Below are 16,453 nucleotides of genomic sequence, written 5' to 3'. Positions count from 1 at the left end.
AAATGCTTTCCAACATTTATTTAAATGTTAAAGAGAGGGAATAATATGACTTTCCTGATTATAAGGTTGGAAACATATTCAATGATTCACCTATGTTTTTCTCGATTTTTATTTTTGTCATGTTCGTATTGTTTTCGAGAACAAGTTATCAAATATTCGAGAAGATGATAACATGACATTCTCATGTGCAAATGTTATTCCAGCATTTAATCAATCGTTGAAAGTGGGATAACATGACTTCCCAAAAATATATAGTTGGAACATTTGTAATGGTTTACAAAATTTGTGTTTTGGTGTTATAAATCTATTTGGGAATTTATTGAACTATAGAAATATTAGAAGATTTTATTTGGAGTTTATTCCAAACTTATTTTAGTATAAAAGTATTTATAAAAGAACATTTAGGGTGGAAACTATATTTCCTAAGCCCACAACACTTATTCTGATTTACTACAATTATCTTGAATATTTAGGAGCATTTGTTAATAGCAAACTCAGAAGCAGGACGTAGGGTTTTACACCTCAGGGTGGCCCGAACCTGGGTAAAAGAGGTCTTGTGTTCACCGTGTCCCGGCGCTTGGCATTGGCCCCGCCGGCGATCGCCGAAGCGATCCCGGCCGCCCACTGCCGAACCTAAAAGGGGGTGCTCGCACATCCCCGGTGTTTGAGCCCCGAGCTACGTCAATTATGTTCTGTTTCCACGCAAAAAGCCTGAACTCCATCTTGCCATATGTTGCATGTACATTGTTAGATCTGTTATCATTACCAACTGAACTTGCCAATACATTCAATGTATTGACCACGTAGTGGCTGCAATTAAATAATGCAGGTGGATCAGACGACGAGTGAGGTTCGTCGTTGTTTCAGGGTTACGAGTTTACATTTTAACATGATCTCGCTGTGGTGTTGATGTGGCTCTCGTCTTCTATTTGCTTTTCGCTGCCAGACTTTAAAGTTATTTGTTTTAAGCTAACCCGAGGGGTTATGCAAGTTGTAAGTACTATGAGTTCTGGATATGACGATGTAATAAATTTACTTGACCTTTTTATCTGGTATTTCATCATGAAACTGTGTGTGCTAGTGAGTCGATCCAGGGATTAGTACTGTAAGCACAAAGATCATACCCTATAAGGGGATTGTCGCTTCATGAACAAAGCACAAAGCAAAATTGAAATAAACCATATGCCCTTTAGCACAAAAAAATACATTGCCCGTCCATTCTAATTACATATTGATGTCAAAATCATTTTTATTACTTGTGAGTAGTAATTAATGTATCAACCTGAAATCTAAATCAGTGCAATAAAAATTCATTTTCATCAATTATGCACATGTGTAACCATCAGAATATTGCCGACAAAATATCATCAAAGGTACCAAGCTTCAGATGTTCAACGCATTGCTGATTAGGGAGCTGATTGTTTTTTTCTTGGGTTGCGGACGATTGGAAGAGATGAGGAGAGGAGGTATCGAGCGCCCATCGCGGGGTCGCACAACTTCGCCTGCGGCATCTAGGACATCCTCGTCTTCCAATACGTGCGACGAAAGATCCCTCGCCGACTCCCACCCCTAGCCCCAAGTCCCCAACATCCGTGCCTCTTGATCTAGCCCTCCGCCTCTGGCTGCATCCCGCGTTCCCCCGCCTTCTACATCGACATGTGGGGGCTCTCCTCCCTGGCGCTCTCCCTCGCACCGCGAAAAGCAGCTCGGGGCGCCGGTCAGCTCTGGACCCCTTTGCTCGTCTCTTGCACTAGACATTGACGGTGCTCCTATCCCATGTTTAAACCATCAAATTTTAATTATGAAGTTGGAATGAGTGAGACCTTCCTTACAGTCACTTGATCTAGTTGCTTAAAATTGTCCGTAACCGGGGACACAGCTAAGTACTTAGTTTGACACTCTCGAGAGGTTGTACACTTTACCCACAAGAAATCGACGTGTTAATCCCTTGTTGTTCTCAGGGTAGAGTAACAACGGCATCAATTACATGACTTTCAGAGGTAATCCCCCAAACCACATGAGGGACCCGCGCTCCCACCTACACATTCTACATCATCACAATCCCTCAGATCTGGGTTCATACAACTTACTCAATCAAGACAGAACCCATTTAGCATGTGGTTGTACTGGAAGCTACTAAATAGAAGACTAGTTCAGTCTTTGGTACCCGGGTGGCATTCAACATTTGCGGCGCATGTGCTCCCGAATCCACGGTGAGACGACTCATAGAAATGGACCTGACGTTGCATGGTGGCAAACCATCTCTTCTCCAAGAAAGAAGATCTCAATCTCGAAGATCTGAACAAGATCTTCACTGGACTCTTATGTGTTCAGCAAGATATGGTGCATCGTCTACCTCCACTTCATCATGGTCATGAACACATGACTTGTGGTTCAGGGGTGTCATTAAACCTCGTACCACCAAGAGTTCAATCACGGGGTGGCAATTGGACTCCTCCTTCATCGATGAATCCATTGGGGTCTCACATGCTTCCACATCAACCATCATTGATTCAACCACAATCGGTGCCGCATAAAACTTTGGCTCAACCTTTTCCTATGCAGGCACAAAAAATGTTGCAGCACACACAATTGGCTTTATCATCACTAACTCCTGGTCAAGTGCATGAGTCACCTTCATTGTTGAAGTTGCCTCTTCTTAACTCTGCAAGTCCTTACAACACAATGGAGCCACCTCAGAACAATTCAGGTCCTTGCTCAACTTTTGAGCATAACATCGAGGATCCACCATTGTTGGTCAACTCCGCTAGTAATGAATTTAATGTTGAAGATCCATTTGGCTATGACCAATCGGCGTATGTTCTTTCTGACCAGCCATACTACAAGAGATTCCTAGAGGCGGAAACTTATTTGGGCTATGATGGTACTGATGTAGGCCAAGCTCACATGGGAAATGACGGATCAACTGATGCACCCACGCAGTACTCTGTTTGTGGGAAAGATGATGATGATGGCACATCATAAGAGGGACTTATTAGGTTCAAAATAAGGCTTCCATTGTAATGCCATGTCGACATAGATAGCTAGTTATCTTTTCCATTAGTTAAAATATTTGTCAATTAGGCTATTTTACTTAACCTCTTGGAGACAACAATATGCATGTTAATTTGGATAATTTTTCGTCTTGAGTCATGAAGTTTGAATTAAAAGTACGACTGTTACATATAGCCATGCATTGCTCACGTTTTCTCTCCAAAAGCCTTTGATTTGTATGTTGATGATGAAAAGAGGATCATGTATTTACAAAATGTCTGGTGTACGGTAAAACATTATTACTTCAACCAACAATTTAAGGTATGCTTGTCAAATTGAATGAAAGCTAACTCTGGGTACAATAAGATCCAATTGAGAGCAAAAGTATATGCCTCACACGAGCTTCATCACACCCTCAGGCATGTTTTGTTATAAGACGATGCGCCCTTTGGATGAGGAACACGGGTTGCACATACCCAAGAAGCTTTGCGTCGATGATGTGGTGGTTAAGTTGAAGAGATAGTAAGATCTAATCACAGGACTTCACAAAGCCGTGCGATAAACCCGGAAAATCCACAAGTACAAGATCATGCTAAACTTGGAAACGTATGCCTACGACATCTCGGCAGGCTTCATAGTGTCTACAAAAGGGACGATGTCTACAACGAGGAGCTCCTTGAGTCCGATAACGGTCTCGATGTCCATCAGAAAATTTTGACTAAAGTTTGGCATGAAAAGGACACGATTGAACAAAACTGACAAGATCCTTCTTCAACGGTGCGTCTATTACGTTGGTGCCGTAGACTGAGGGGCAGAGACAGGGCGGGGCAGCGGGGGCCACAACCGAGGGCTGGGTAATTTAAAGATTTTGGCTTAGGTCTTGGTTTGTAAATTTAGTGATTTGAAGCAATGGCTCTAGGCTTAACAGAAAGCTACTCTGCCCCTGCATAGACCCGATTATGGAGTATTATGTTTTGCTCTATATGGATTTTAAGCAGCTGGTTTCCTTGACAAAAGAATAGCCTCTGCTCTTTGCCTTGACGAGGTTCACATAAAAAAAAACTTCCGAAACGATTCAGGTTGGGCCAAATTTGCGGTTTGCAAGTAACATACTCGGCAGTTAAAATCACTTGGTGCTCATGATACCAACATTATTAAAGAAGAAGAGATAGTAATACATCATTCGATTATATTGAGTCGAGTAGTACTGAGTTATGGTAATTAAGCAGAGTCCAACGGACCAGCACGACCGGCAGCAAGTACTAGAGTAGTAGAAACAAAACCAAGTGACAAGAAGATTGTTTATAGCAGGACATGACCCAAAGAAGCAGGCACTTAACCTGGGTGTTGTTAACAAGAATGCAGAGACCACAACATATGTGTATATAAGAAGAAAAGGGGTATATATATGTATATAAAGGACAGAGGATTGACTGACTCGAGGCGCATCGCATGCATGTACCGTACAAACTTGAACTTGAGCTCCTGGTTATCGGAGGGAGCTATATAATGAAGGAATGATACTGGAGCGAGCTAGCAATTTAAAGTTGTTGATCATGGGTGGTGGATTGCTTGATGGAGGCGACTAGAGCAGAGCAATATTGGATTGGATTGGATTGGAGGAGCACAAGGGGATCAGTCGGAGCGCGCTGCGAATCGCTCGACCTTGGGGTCGGAGAGGTTGATGCCGACCATGGCCTCCCCCAGGTCGCAGCTGACCTCGGCGAGCACGGCGGGGTCGCTGTAGTGGGTGACGGCCTGCACGATGGCCCGCGCGCGGCGGGCCGGGTCGCCGCTCTTGAAGATGCCGGAGCCGACGAAGACGCCGTCGCAGCCGAGCTGTATCATGAGCGCGGCGTCGGCGGGGGTGGCGACGCCTCCCGCGGCGAACTGGACGACGGGGAGGCGGCCGAGCTGCTTGGTCTGCAGGACGAGGTCGTAGGGCGCGGCGATGGACTTGGCGTAGGAGAAGACCTCGTCGTCGTCCATGGCCCGGAGCGCGCGGACGTCGCCCATGACGGAGCGGACGTGGCGGACGGCCTCGACGACGTTGCCCGTGCCGGCCTCCCCCTTGGTCCGGATCATGGCGGCGCCCTCGCGGACCCGGCGCAGGGCCTCGCCGAGGTTGCGGCAGCCGCAGACGAAGGGGACGCGGAAGTTGTGCTTGTTGATGTGGTGGGCGTCGTCGGCGAGCGTGAGCACCTCGCTCTCGTCCACGTAGTCGACGCCGATGTGCTCCAGGATCTGGGCCTCCACAAAGTGGCCGATGCGGGCTTTGGCCATGACCGGGATGGTGACGGCCCGCTTGATGTCGCGGATGAGGCCCGGGTCAGACATCCGGGCCACGCCGCCCTGCGCGCGGATGTCGGCGGGGACGCGCTCCAGCGCCATGACGGCGCAGGCCCCCGCCTCCTCGGCGATGCGCGCCTGGTCGGCGGTGACCACGTCCATGATGACGCCGCCGCGGAGCATCTGGGCAAGCCCCGCCTTGACGGCGAAGGGGGACTTGGAGTCCAGAATGCTGTTGTTGTTGTTGCCTCCGTACAGCGCCACAACGCCGCTGCCGTCGGACGCCATCGCCTGCTTCTTGTGTGCGTGTGCCGGCTCGGCTTTGTTTGGAGAAGAGGGAGGCGGCGGGGGTGGGGAAATGGAGGAGGATACGGCGATGGGCTGTGGGTGGCACCCAGTCTTATACCTGCGATGGACGGCCCAGATGGACGATTTTATTTTATTTTTTGGGGTGGGCCAGCAGCAAGGCAGAGCACCACTCACTCACGGGCTCGCCGCCGCCGCCGCCTCCACAGGCACCAACCAACCACACCGAACAAATCCAACCTCGCCTTCTCCTTCTTCTTTTTCTCTCTTTCTAAAATGAAAATCTCTCACCACTCCAATAAGGCCTAGGTAAAATTGTTGATTTCTTTGAGGATTTGTCGTGCCATGTTTGATTTCTTTGAGAAAGTGTGTATGACTGGGACGACGGCTACGTCTCCCGATTTGCTATCATCTGGTCCTGCACGGCAGCAACGTCTCCATCCTACAAAGGACAAGGATATCTCCGTTCCCCACCCCATGGCCGGGATGTATGGATGTACTCTGCTTGGCTCTGCTGCCTCCAACGAGCTCACTTTTAATTTGTCCACAGCCCATGTATACATACCAATCCCCAAAACCGGGGCCAGAAAAGAACCATAACATGGGGTACAGGACAAGCTAAGCTAAGCCCCTCCTTCCTTGTCTAACAGAAGAGATTGCTCATTTCTATGTGTCAAATGCTCATCTGCATATTCATTCATTCATACCCATGCATCGCAATTCCTAGCATGTGTGATCAAATTCCAAGCATATGTAAAATCAACACGGTAAGCTAGCTAGATAGCTAGGGATGCATGATATACTAATATGCATGTAGACACCATGTGATCCGATCACTGGCAATACAATATTGCTCCAACTTGTCATTTTGGAGTGTGGGACTTGTCCTAGTCGTTTTCTAATGCTTCACTTCATCGTTTGCGTCATCCTTGTCGTCACCAACAAACAATAATATCTGCTGACTCCACTAAATTATGAATCAAAGTGCAAATAAATCCAAAACAAACATAGACAATAAAATATATTCTTGATAAAACTATATACCCCCTCCGTCCAACAAAAGATGCATGTCTCAAGTTTGTCAAAAAAAAATTGGATGTATTTAGACATGAGTTAGTGTATAGATGCATTCAAATTTAGACATCTTTTGTTCATCATGCTCTTTCAAAGTCAACGTTTCTAGATCCACCCTCCGCATCATGATTGTTTCTTTGTGTATCCGGTGACGAAATTACATAACTACATGCCTGGGAGGCTTTGAAAACCCGCACAAACACTCACCTCAGGAACCGGGAACCTAAAATTGCCGTGCACACCAAAACTATCAAGCCGTTGCTCCGTCGATAAATCGAGAACCAAACCATGAAAAGGCAAACCGCAAGAAGCGCCGATTCCACGGAATAGGCCGCGGCACCTACACCAGGACAAGGATGGAGCCAACAGACCGTTTTCTAAACAACGTCGTCGTCTCAGCCGCCAATGAAACACAAGCCTAACAAGAAAGATTAAAAATAATGCATGAATGATCCGAGGTTTCCCCCGTTCTCGATGCTAGATTGGCTACCGGAGACGAGAGCAATCGCTAACGATTGAAGATTTCTTAAAAGACGACCGCAAAGGTTTTTCTGTGCTTGGCTCCGCTGTTCAAAGTTTTTTTTTTTGATAATAAGAAGAAGAGAAGACCAAGAGAGTTGAGCCCACAGCCCTGCACGTTTCTTCTCCAGATAATCCTAGACTAGCCCATCCACAAATAAAGGAATATCAGGCCCAGTAAGATGTTCCAATTGAGCCCAGAGGAACACAAAGACCAACGAGAAGTGGCCTGCTTTGGGTTCCCTTGAAGCACCAAAAAAAAAAGCCTTGGCTGGGAGGTGCAGATGATGCTTGAGTGGTTTCTTCAGTCTGGGTGTTGGAAGCTGATTGGCTGGAATCGGATAATGAGGATCTCACATGGAAATGGAAACGGACACAAATGTTTCCTGGGATTGGAGGAGCTCGTTTGGCTCTTTTTGTGAAATTCTCATCTCAAAAATAAAAGGAAAATAAAAATTACTCATTTGTTACTCGCGGATTTTGTGTTCTCTTCGGAATATGCTCTTCCTGCGAGCCAAGCATCTGCTACTCGAGGCATTCGCATATGCTTCCTTTCTTCCCCAACAAGCAGCCAAACTCGGAATTTTGGCCCGCCGCCTCTTGCTTGGGCTCTTCTTCTTCCTCCTTCTTCACTTCCCCTTGCAAGTGAATCAAGTGAGTAAGGATCTTGTCCGAATTCAGATTCAAGGAATCAAGGATGGCGGCGGCGTCCATCCTGGTCGTCCCCAAGCCGCATCTTCCTCCGATTTCTCCGAGAGAGAGCCCCAAGGCGGCGACGACCCTCATCCCTCTCCGACGCCGTCTCCCATTCCCCTCATGTAGATGCACTAGTGCCTCCTCTGCTTCCTCGGCCCCCGTCCTGCTGCGGGACGACGGCGACGAGCCTCCGCCGCCGACCTCGGAGGCCGACTCGCGGCCCCGCCGCATCGCGCTCTTCGTCGAGCCCTCCCCCTTCGCCTACGTCTCCGGCTACAAGAACCGCTTCCAGAACTTCATCAAGTACCTCCGGGAGATGGGCGACGAGGTCATCGTCGTCACCACCCACGAGGGCGTCCCCGCCGAGTTCCACGGCGCCAAGCTCGTCGGCTCCTGGAGCTTCCCTTGCCCCTGGTACAACAAGGTCCCGCTTTCCCTCGCCCTCAGCCCCAGGATCATTGGGGAGGTCGCCAGGTTCAAGCCCGACATTATCCACGCTTCGTCCCCTGGAATCATGGTACATATGCATTATGCGATGCTATTTCCAAGCACTTTCCTTTCTTTTCCCAATCAATCCCTCAATTTAATTATTAGTATCTTCCTTGATGCACTCTAAATCCACAGGTGTTTGGCGCCCTAATCATCGCAAAGCTGCTCTGCGTTCCTCTAGTAATGTCCTACCACACTCATGTTCCAATGTGAGTTGTCAGTTCAAAGTCAAACCACCCATTTTGGAAAACTTAATCTTGTGCAACCAACACAACTGCAATTTGAAAGTTTGAAAGAAACAAAACTGAAATATGTTCTCTTACCATCTAGGCTAACTCCACTGGAACACTTAATCTTCCGCTCCTAGCGAAGAAAAATGCCATCGACGAATTTTTCTAATGCCAATCTGATCCTTTTTAATTATGGCAGTTATATACCCAGATATACATTCAGCTGGCTTGTCAAGCCCATGTGGCTAGTTATAAGTAAGTTTTCACTCATGTACTGTACAACAAACACATAACTTCTATTGCCAGACTAGCCAACTGATAACGTTTCTGTTGCTAAAGAATTTTTGCACCGAGCTGCCGATCTCACACTGGTACCATCAGTTGCTATCGGCAGGGATCTTCAAGCTGCCCGTGTTACAGCAGGTTTGCATAAAAGATACATACTGCTACCATGTTTGTGTACTTCAAATATCATCCTCTCACAGTGCATGTTTCCAGCCAATAAGATACGGCTTTGGAACAAGGGTGTGGATTCAGAAAGCTTCCATCCCCGTTTCCGTAATCAGGAAATGCGTTCAAGGCTAACGTATGTAATCTTGTTTTGCTCAGCTGGTCCATCTGTTATGCATTTGCCATGCTGCTAATGGTTCTTGCCTAGAAAACTGCTGAATGAATTGAGATGAACTAGTATATTCTTCATATGTCTAACTCTTGAATGCTTCTTTTATTATAACAGAAATGGTGAACCAGACAAGCCACTGATAATCTATGTTGGACGCTTAGGAGTTGAGAAGAGCTTGGATTTTCATAAGAGGTGAGCTCATGGCGTATCTGATTTTTAAATGCTTTGGTGTAAACTGAATGAATGGTGTGTGTGACAGAAACCTTACTTACGGCTGGTGTTCCCATTTGTCTTGCCATAATGTTCTATTGACACAATTTTACTTTTGATGAGCCTTTACTTTTTCCGCACTTGGGTGATTGAGTCATATCCTGTGTTCGCCAAGTGTCATTCACTCTGACCTGGGGTTATACATTTTCCAGAGTCATGGACAGACTTCCAGGATCGAGAATTGCATTTATTGGAGATGGACCATTCAGGTTTGCATTGTTATCTCATACTAAGTAGATAACTAGTTTACTACTAGTTAGCCTCTTCATTGAGTAGCAAAAGCAACAAACATGGGGCTGCTTATTTGTTGTTTTGTTGAGAGAGAATGAAAGTCGCTTGCAACAATAGTAAGGCATTGTTCAACATTATCGGCCTTCCACTGCAGGCCTGTACTTGAAGAGATGTTCTCAGGAATGCCGGCAGTGTTCACGGGCACATTACAAGGGGAGGAGCTATCACAGGCCTACGCAAGCGGGGACGTGTTCGTGATGCCTTCCGAGTCAGAGACGCTGGGTTTCGTTGTGTTGGAGGCAATGTCATCCGGAGTTCCAGTGGTGGCTGCTCGAGCTGGAGGGATACCTGACATTATACCTGAAGATCAGGAGGGGAAGACCAGCTTTCTGTACACACCAGGTGATGTGGATGACTGCGTCGGCAAGGTCGAACGCCTCCTATCCTCTGAAGAGTTAAGACAGACAATGGGGAAGGCGGCGAGGAAGGAGATGGAGAAGTTCGACTGGAAGGCGGCGACGAGGAAGATCCGGAACGAGCAGTACAGCGCGGCGATCTGGTTCTGGCGTAAGAAGAGATCGCAGCTGCTGAGACCCGTCCAGTGGCTCTTCCGGGGTCTCTTCAGGCCAGCTCCTGCGAACCAGTCATAGAAGATTCATTGTATTCAGTTACCAGAATCAATCGCTGAGTTGATTCCATCGGTTCAGTCGAAAGAAAAAGAAGGTAGAAAGAATCATGCTCGAGTAAGTTGGAGGTAAAGACAAGTTAACCAAGCTAGGTTTGTCCGGTGATAGATTCTATTGTTTTGGTCAGTGCTAGTCCGGTGAATTGTAAGAACCAAAAGGTACATCAAAAGATCCCATGCAGTGCGTCTGTAAAAGTTCTCCCACTGTCTGCCTTCTTTCATGCTCCCTATCAGCTAGTTTACGTTTTTGCATCGTGTGAAAGGTCCATTTGTGCCAAATTTAGTCCCAACAAACACTATCGTGCACCATATGTAAGAGAAGTACAAGTACCAACTTCATAACATGAACAAAGAGTCGCAAACGAGCAAAATACCAGCTTTGCCGTTTGTTTGCCAAAGCAAAATAAAGTACAGACAAATAATTACATTTACCAACCAAATTGTCCTTTCAGCTGGGCAGAGACATCATAAAAAACAGGCCACATACATTAAGATTGTACCGCCAACCAAAAAACAATATAGCCTGTTGCCATGCAGATACAACTGCTGCTCAAAATATTCTGACATTTCATAATGATCTTGGTGCCAAACTGTTGCAACAACTACATTCGGCGGAAATGAGGCTGATCAGAGTCTCCATTGATGTCATCGAATTCCGTAAACGAAAGCATTGCGTGGGCGTCATGTCCGCTGGAAACCTCATCCTCCGAGTGCAACTCCATGGCTGCAATCCCACTTCCAATCACATCAGCACCCCAGGATGAACTGAGAAGTACGTCGTTGCGATGGACACCAACATGCATGTTCACCTATTAAACAGAGAAAGCAGAGATAAGCCACATGAAAAGAATGTTAAACTGGGTTGAGCTACAACATTTCTCTGGACTTACATTAGTAGATCGAGAAATGCTTTCAGGCACGTCAGTCAGGACTGCAGGGAGAATGTTGACCAAGTTGGGGTTGCTTGACGGTGGTGTTGAAGCTATGAGCCTCATTAGCGTTTCCCTAGCACTCCTCTCAACCAGCAATTCTGGTTCTGGAATCAGAGGATTTAAGCTGGGGAGCAGGGGAACAGCTGAAGATATAGAAGGCCCACAACTCACCAGATAAGCTTGGCCAGAAGAACACATATCAAAAGCTGGGACATGCACAATAGGATCAGACATCAATGGTGTGAATGTTGGAACCTGCGAACCATGTAGGGGAACAAGTGAAGTCGGAAGTGGGAGGCGAAGCAGTGGAAATGTTGGAACCGGTGAACCATGCCCAGGAACAAGTGGTGAAGTAGGAAATGGCAGATGAAGTAAAGGAAGGGTTGAAACCATTGAACCATGCAGCGGAACAAGTGTTGAAGTAGGAAGCGGCAGGTGAAGTACAGGATCATGCAATATCGATGGAAGATTAAGTGAAGGTGGATCAGTTGTATCCAGTTTTGCGGAAAGTGATGAAACAGGTGGCTGCTTATTTGATACCAGTGAGCTCAAAGGTGGTTGGGACAACGGTTCTACAGATGTAATTGGCATGTGTAGAGAGGTTACACCGTACTGCAATGATGACGGGCATGGTGGGCACCAGCAATAGTAAGGCTTAAACGGGTTCTCTGAAGAACCCTCTGGGAGTGGACATTGAGTTGCGAAAGGATAAAGAGATGGCAGCAAGGGAAATGAAAGAGGCAAGTCTGAAGGAGCTGAAATCAAACTATTTTCTGAACACTCCCCATCACACACTTCACTGGTTGAAACAGTGCTAACACCCTTAGGTATCAAAGGATTTGCATCGAGGGGAGCAGGTAATGGACCCAACCATTCCCCACGCCGCTTCAGCTTCTCTCTCCCAACTTTTGTGCAAGAGACCCTTGGCACCCCATCTTTAAAAGTGCTGGACCTGGGACTCAGACTGGCTTGATAGATTGAGCTTGCTTTTGTTGCATTAGCTGCAGATGCGCGAAACCTTGAAGACTTGGAAACGACTGATGGGGCTTGCAGATGTTGACCGTGTGAGCTTGAAGCACTCAGGAAGTCATTAGATGATCCCAACGATTTAACGTCTCCAGCACTTTGTGCAAGAAGATACGCATGTAAATTAGTGACAAAAGCATCCAGTCTTGAATCGGAAATGCCAGTGAGATCAGACAAGGTTGGCCTGCCCTGAAGTAGATTTTTCATCTGTGTCAAAAAAAAATTGATAGGGAGAATCAACATCCTTTTCTGTACATGCATATTTCGAATAACAGATTAAATTAATGTTACAATTTTAGTTTCATGTCTTTACGCTTAACAGCTAAGTTGCTGCAGTATGCTCTCCGAGGTACATGTTGCACAACCGTCAAGATCACACGTGGTTCATTGTACATTTACGTCAGAAACTCGTAGCCACTATAGAGTACAAACCTTTGCAAGAAGCTCCATTCCGCACTCCTTTGACTTTTCAGCGCACCAGTAGTAAAATATTTTAGATTCTGAAATCCTTATTAGGAACGAACGCCCGGAATTATCAGCTGATATTTCCTCAATTCGAACTTCTGAAACTTCAAAGCCATTGTTCAAGAGAGCTAGTTGCTCCGAATGACCATCGTCACCAGAGAAGGTAAGGCGCATGCTCGATGAAGGCAGAAGACCGAGGCTCAGCTTCCCTCTGTATATAGGAAATGCATACGTGTGAGATCCTACAGTGACCAATGAAAATAACATAGAAATACTCTAATAAACAATGAAATATAGATTTTTTTCTAACAAAAAGCATCACAATGAGTTAGATGCTTGCTCCGACAGAAGCACTGTAGAAAACAAAAAGAATATGATAGAAATCAACTAAATGAAATCTCAGATCAGAGGAACTTCAGTAAAAACACAATCGAAGGTTATTAGTAAAAGGAAGTGAACTGCAGACACCCCTGAATGTAAAACCCATGGAAAAATCACAAGTACACCCTCCGTCCCATAATTCTTGTTGTTGTTTTAGTTCAAAATTTGTACTAAAACAATGACAAGAATTATGGGACGGAGGGAGTATATTACCACCAGAGGCGTTGGAGGCTACCGCAAAATCTTAGTTGCTCAGTGCTTGACAAAGTCAGAGAACTGGATACAAATAGTCTAGGGGCGAAGCGCTTGACAACTAGTTTCCTCTGTTGTTCGACATGAGCCCATAAGAAACATGCATCATCTAATAATTTTGAGCAGTAAAACCCCTGATACAATTACCCCATGCTTAGTAACAAGTCAGATAACTGGCCAGTTGTGATTCTACTTGCACATGAGCAAATCTAGAACAACATTCCAATATGTGAAGGACAGTATCCGTAGAACTTTTTTTTTTTGCAAAAATTTAGGGCAAAGTGCAAACGAAACACCCATTTTAAGGGGTAAAACCTCAATCAAGTACACATTTGGTATCTTTATAGAGAGAAAGACGAAGATATGGCTATCAAACACAAAACAATCTATGAAGGTAACAACTTCTTAAGCATAAGATAGCCAGATTTAGAATAAACATCGATGCGTGCAAATTTTGCATTTGTTCAGATCACGAGATGTCCACAGTGAAACAAGTAATAAACTAGTGCGTAAAATAATAACACAGGAGGAACCTGCAATAGGCTAGCTGCAACCACCAAACACACACATAAAGCCGCAGAGCAAGATAATCATACAAAGAACAACAGGAAGTATGTTGCAACATCAACAAATAAGTTATCAGACTAGCAACATTAGGAAAAAAGCATCTAAAGCATCATATCGGCAGGAATCCTATTAATCAAATTTCATATAAGACTGAAATTGTAATGTGTGCGATTACTCATTATCAATGCAGGTAATACAATACCATAAGGCCATGAAAGAAACTACCTTCTCTTTCCTCATATATCAGAGATTATGACACATGCCCAAATTACCTACAAATGGAAACATATATTTATTTGGTAGATGAACAATGTCATCACTTATAAGATGAAACATGTAATCCTAGAATCAACAATCTCTAGCATGCATGCATTCTTCTTAATTAGGCGGGAATAATTGAAAAGACCTCTCCTCCAAAGACATTATTATTTGTCATTAAGTACAAAAGAGAAGAACAAGAAGTGCCATATCGATGTTGAAAACAGAAAAGGTGCTTAATAGCAGAAATAATCACAAGAATAAAAAATAATATGCAGTAGTGCATACTGTAACACGGTGGAGTAGCTGCATGAACAAAGTTGTGATGGATTGAGGTACTGGCATGAAAAGGGCATAGTGAGTAAAGAAGAAGAGGAATGATGTGTTTGATATAGACTGGAGATAGTAGTAGCAAACAATTTACTGAATCACAACACTAGTTTCCATGCACCTGATCCTTGTGAGTAGGCTCTAGTGACATGAAGTGCAACAGTCTGATGACCTAAGTTGCCCCAACATAATTCTGTGCATGAGTATGATACAAGGACATAGACTGGGCACTATATTTACCACATCATATGGATACAGTAACAAATTATTATTTTTCCAAAATCGCCACTACAACTACATGGCGATGCATTTCTTTTTAAAACTTCAATTCCATTGCCGGATCAGTAACTATTTTGATTTGTAATCGGAACAGATGATATGTTGTATATAAAGCACACTTAATTCAGAAGAAGAAAGATAACAAGCCAGCCATGTCGGCAAAGGTTTTGGCCATCCCAGCGGGTTGGGTTGGAATTGACGCAGTTTCATCAGAAATGAATGATATGTAGTTGAGTGTGGCATGCTTTAGATGGTACTAGCAGAAGAAGGAGCAATTAGCCATGCCCTACAAACTGAACCATACCATCGTTTGGTACAAGACAATGGTGGCAAATCTACCAAGAGAAGCCATCATCATGCGTGGTGTAGTGTAGTGTTCCTTTTGATTGCTGGAACAAATGTCATGAGAAAGCAAATCCGAATGGAATGCTGCTATTGTATCGACTATCGAGTAGATGAATGGATGATTGAGGGGATTGCTACCTGATGGTTGTTGGGCAGAGGAGGGCCCCGTGGCGGTCGACCTTGCCGACACGCAGGGAGACGAGGGGCACGCAGAGGCATCTGGCGAGCAGGCCCACCTCCGAGACCTCGAAGTGCTGCAGGGAGCGAGCGGGGAGATGAGCAGCGTTTTTTTGCGGTAAAAGAGAAGGGGGGGCTAGGGAAAGGGAGGATAAAGCTACCTGGGAGAGGTGGGAGATGAAGCGGTTCTCGGCGGGGGAGCAGGAGACGTTGAGGGTGAGGAGGGGCCTGAGACGATCGTCGGCGCGGCAGGCCCCGACGAGCTGCTGGCGCAGGGGCAACGTGGGGTCTTCTCGGGTGGGTTCCGATCCGGAGGTCTCCGGTTGGTGGTCGTCGTCTTCTCCGTCGGGGTTGGGGAAGGGGGGACGATCTCCGGCCATCGTAGCCTAGGGTTTGGTTTGCTGGAATCGGGGGAGACGATGGCGATGAGGCGAAAGGAAGAGATGGGGAACGAAGCCAAGCACGGGGATGGATGGACTTTTGTTTTAGACCACCAAGGCAAAGGCAAGAGAAGATATTTTCCAAGCGAGTGATTGCAGGGCTGTGGGCCCGATCTAGGTGCACGTGGGGCCCGCCCATCTCAATCCATGGTTGTGTTTAGGGACCTAGTTGTGTTGCAAGGTATACCGTGGAACCTCGTGTGGAAGATGGTGTGATACTCGTAGAGGCAGCACCTCGTCGTCGGGATGGTATTTCGGGATCCAATTCCTTGCAAGTTCGTTTGTTAGGACGGAATCGATGGAGTGTGTCGTCGTAGATTCATGTCGTCCCCTCAGGGCGGCAAGGATAGAGTTTTCCTGTGGGCGAGGGCCATGCACGCGTGGCGAGATCTGGTGCCAGCTCTTTCGAACCATTCAATGGTTTGACAACGACGACCGCGGCTTCAGGAAGCCGGTCCTTATGGGCACGTGCATGAGAGACTCTCTAGGTGTCATTGACAAGTCCTTGCCGACTCCGACAGGGAAGCGGCAACACTGGCGCATCATTAACTCGTTATGACGTCCAGTGGTCCGAAGACCAAGATATAACTTTTTTT

General features: G+C 46.0%; 4 protein-coding genes across 7 annotated transcripts; 2 read left to right on the top strand and 2 right to left on the bottom strand.

Moving 5' to 3' along the window:
• The first annotated feature begins 1,931 nt into the window (after nucleotides 1-1,931).
• On the top strand, nucleotides 1,932-2,997 carry LOC112270136. The gene has a single exon (XM_024457890.1). The coding sequence runs from the start codon at nucleotides 2,248-2,250 to the stop codon at nucleotides 2,983-2,985; it is 738 nt and encodes a 245-aa protein (XP_024313658.1). The 5' UTR covers nucleotides 1,932-2,247; the 3' UTR covers nucleotides 2,986-2,997.
• Nucleotides 2,998-4,161: 1,164 nt separating this feature from the next.
• Nucleotides 4,162-5,693, bottom strand: LOC100842713 (probable pyridoxal 5'-phosphate synthase subunit PDX1.1). The gene has a single exon (XM_010230194.3). It carries the CDS (start codon nucleotides 5,569-5,571, stop codon nucleotides 4,630-4,632), a length of 942 nt encoding a protein of 313 aa, XP_010228496.1. The 5' UTR covers nucleotides 5,572-5,693; the 3' UTR covers nucleotides 4,162-4,629.
• A 1,936-nt stretch (nucleotides 5,694-7,629) lies between these two features.
• LOC100842407 (sulfoquinovosyl transferase SQD2) lies at nucleotides 7,630-10,657 on the top strand. Of its 2 annotated transcripts, XM_003561495.4 has the most exons (8): nucleotides 7,635-8,395; nucleotides 8,503-8,576; nucleotides 8,797-8,852; nucleotides 8,937-9,020; nucleotides 9,096-9,183; nucleotides 9,334-9,411; nucleotides 9,642-9,698; nucleotides 9,875-10,657. In XM_003561495.4, the coding sequence occupies exons 1-8, from the start codon at nucleotides 7,880-7,882 to the stop codon at nucleotides 10,368-10,370; spliced, it is 1,449 nt and encodes a 482-aa protein (XP_003561543.1). In that variant the 5' UTR covers nucleotides 7,635-7,879; the 3' UTR covers nucleotides 10,371-10,657. The 2 variants fall into 2 exon arrangements, with proteins under 2 accessions (XP_010228495.1, XP_003561543.1); XM_010230193.3 differs by having other exon boundaries at nucleotides 7,630-8,395; nucleotides 8,937-9,183.
• A 101-nt stretch (nucleotides 10,658-10,758) lies between these two features.
• Nucleotides 10,759-15,903, bottom strand: LOC104581759. Of its 3 annotated transcripts, none has more exons than XM_010230189.3 (6): nucleotides 15,579-15,880; nucleotides 15,379-15,494; nucleotides 14,254-14,300; nucleotides 12,796-13,039; nucleotides 11,296-12,570; nucleotides 10,759-11,214 (listed from the first exon to the last, which is right to left on the bottom strand). In XM_010230189.3, the coding sequence occupies exons 4-6, from the start codon at nucleotides 13,000-13,002 to the stop codon at nucleotides 11,008-11,010; spliced, it is 1,689 nt and encodes a 562-aa protein (XP_010228491.1). In that variant the 5' UTR covers nucleotides 13,003-13,039; nucleotides 14,254-14,300; nucleotides 15,379-15,494; nucleotides 15,579-15,880; the 3' UTR covers nucleotides 10,759-11,007. The 3 variants fall into 3 exon arrangements, with proteins under 3 accessions (XP_010228491.1, XP_010228494.1, XP_010228490.1); XM_010230192.3 differs by lacking the exon at nucleotides 15,579-15,880 and adding an exon at nucleotides 15,200-15,284 and having other exon boundaries at nucleotides 15,379-15,487; XM_010230188.3 differs by lacking the exon at nucleotides 14,254-14,300 and having other exon boundaries at nucleotides 15,579-15,903.
• Nucleotides 15,904-16,453: the final 550 nt, after the last annotated feature.

Source organism: Brachypodium distachyon, chromosome 1, assembly GCF_000005505.3.
Source record: "Brachypodium distachyon strain Bd21 chromosome 1, Brachypodium_distachyon_v3.0, whole genome shotgun sequence".
In the NCBI taxonomy this organism is placed as follows: Eukaryota; Viridiplantae; Streptophyta; class Magnoliopsida; order Poales; family Poaceae; genus Brachypodium; species Brachypodium distachyon.
Note: the sequence above shows the minus strand (reverse complement) of the source record. Positions and strands in the feature narration are given on the sequence as shown.

What these genes read in the sequence shown, in the direction of transcription:
- LOC112270136 (XM_024457890.1), top strand. Translation starts at nt 2,248, where the DNA reads ATGGTGGCAAACCATCTCTTCTCCAAGAAAGAAGATCTCAATCTCGAA.
- LOC100842713 (XM_010230194.3), bottom strand. Translation starts at nt 5,571, where the DNA reads ATGGCGTCCGACGGCAGCGGCGTTGTGGCGCTGTACGGAGGCAACAAC.
- LOC100842407 (XM_010230193.3), top strand. Translation starts at nt 7,880, where the DNA reads ATGGCGGCGGCGTCCATCCTGGTCGTCCCCAAGCCGCATCTTCCTCCG. An exon ending in CTTCGTCCCCTGGAATCATG is followed by an intron (nt 8,396 to 8,502) that starts GTACATATGCAT and finishes CTAAATCCACAG; the next exon opens with GTGTTTGGCGCCCTAATCAT. An exon ending in GCCCATGTGGCTAGTTATAA is followed by an intron (nt 8,853 to 8,936) that starts GTAAGTTTTCAC and finishes CTGTTGCTAAAG; the next exon opens with AATTTTTGCACCGAGCTGCC.
- LOC104581759 (XM_010230188.3), bottom strand. Translation starts at nt 15,797, where the DNA reads ATGGCCGGAGATCGTCCCCCCTTCCCCAACCCCGACGGAGAAGACGAC. An exon ending in CTCTGCCCAACAACCATCAG is followed by an intron (nt 13,040 to 15,378) that starts GTAGCAATCCCC and finishes TCCTATATACAG; the next exon opens with AGGGAAGCTGAGCCTCGGTC. An exon ending in GCATTTCTCGATCTACTAAT is followed by an intron (nt 11,215 to 11,295) that starts GTAAGTCCAGAG and finishes TCTGTTTAATAG; the next exon opens with GTGAACATGCATGTTGGTGT.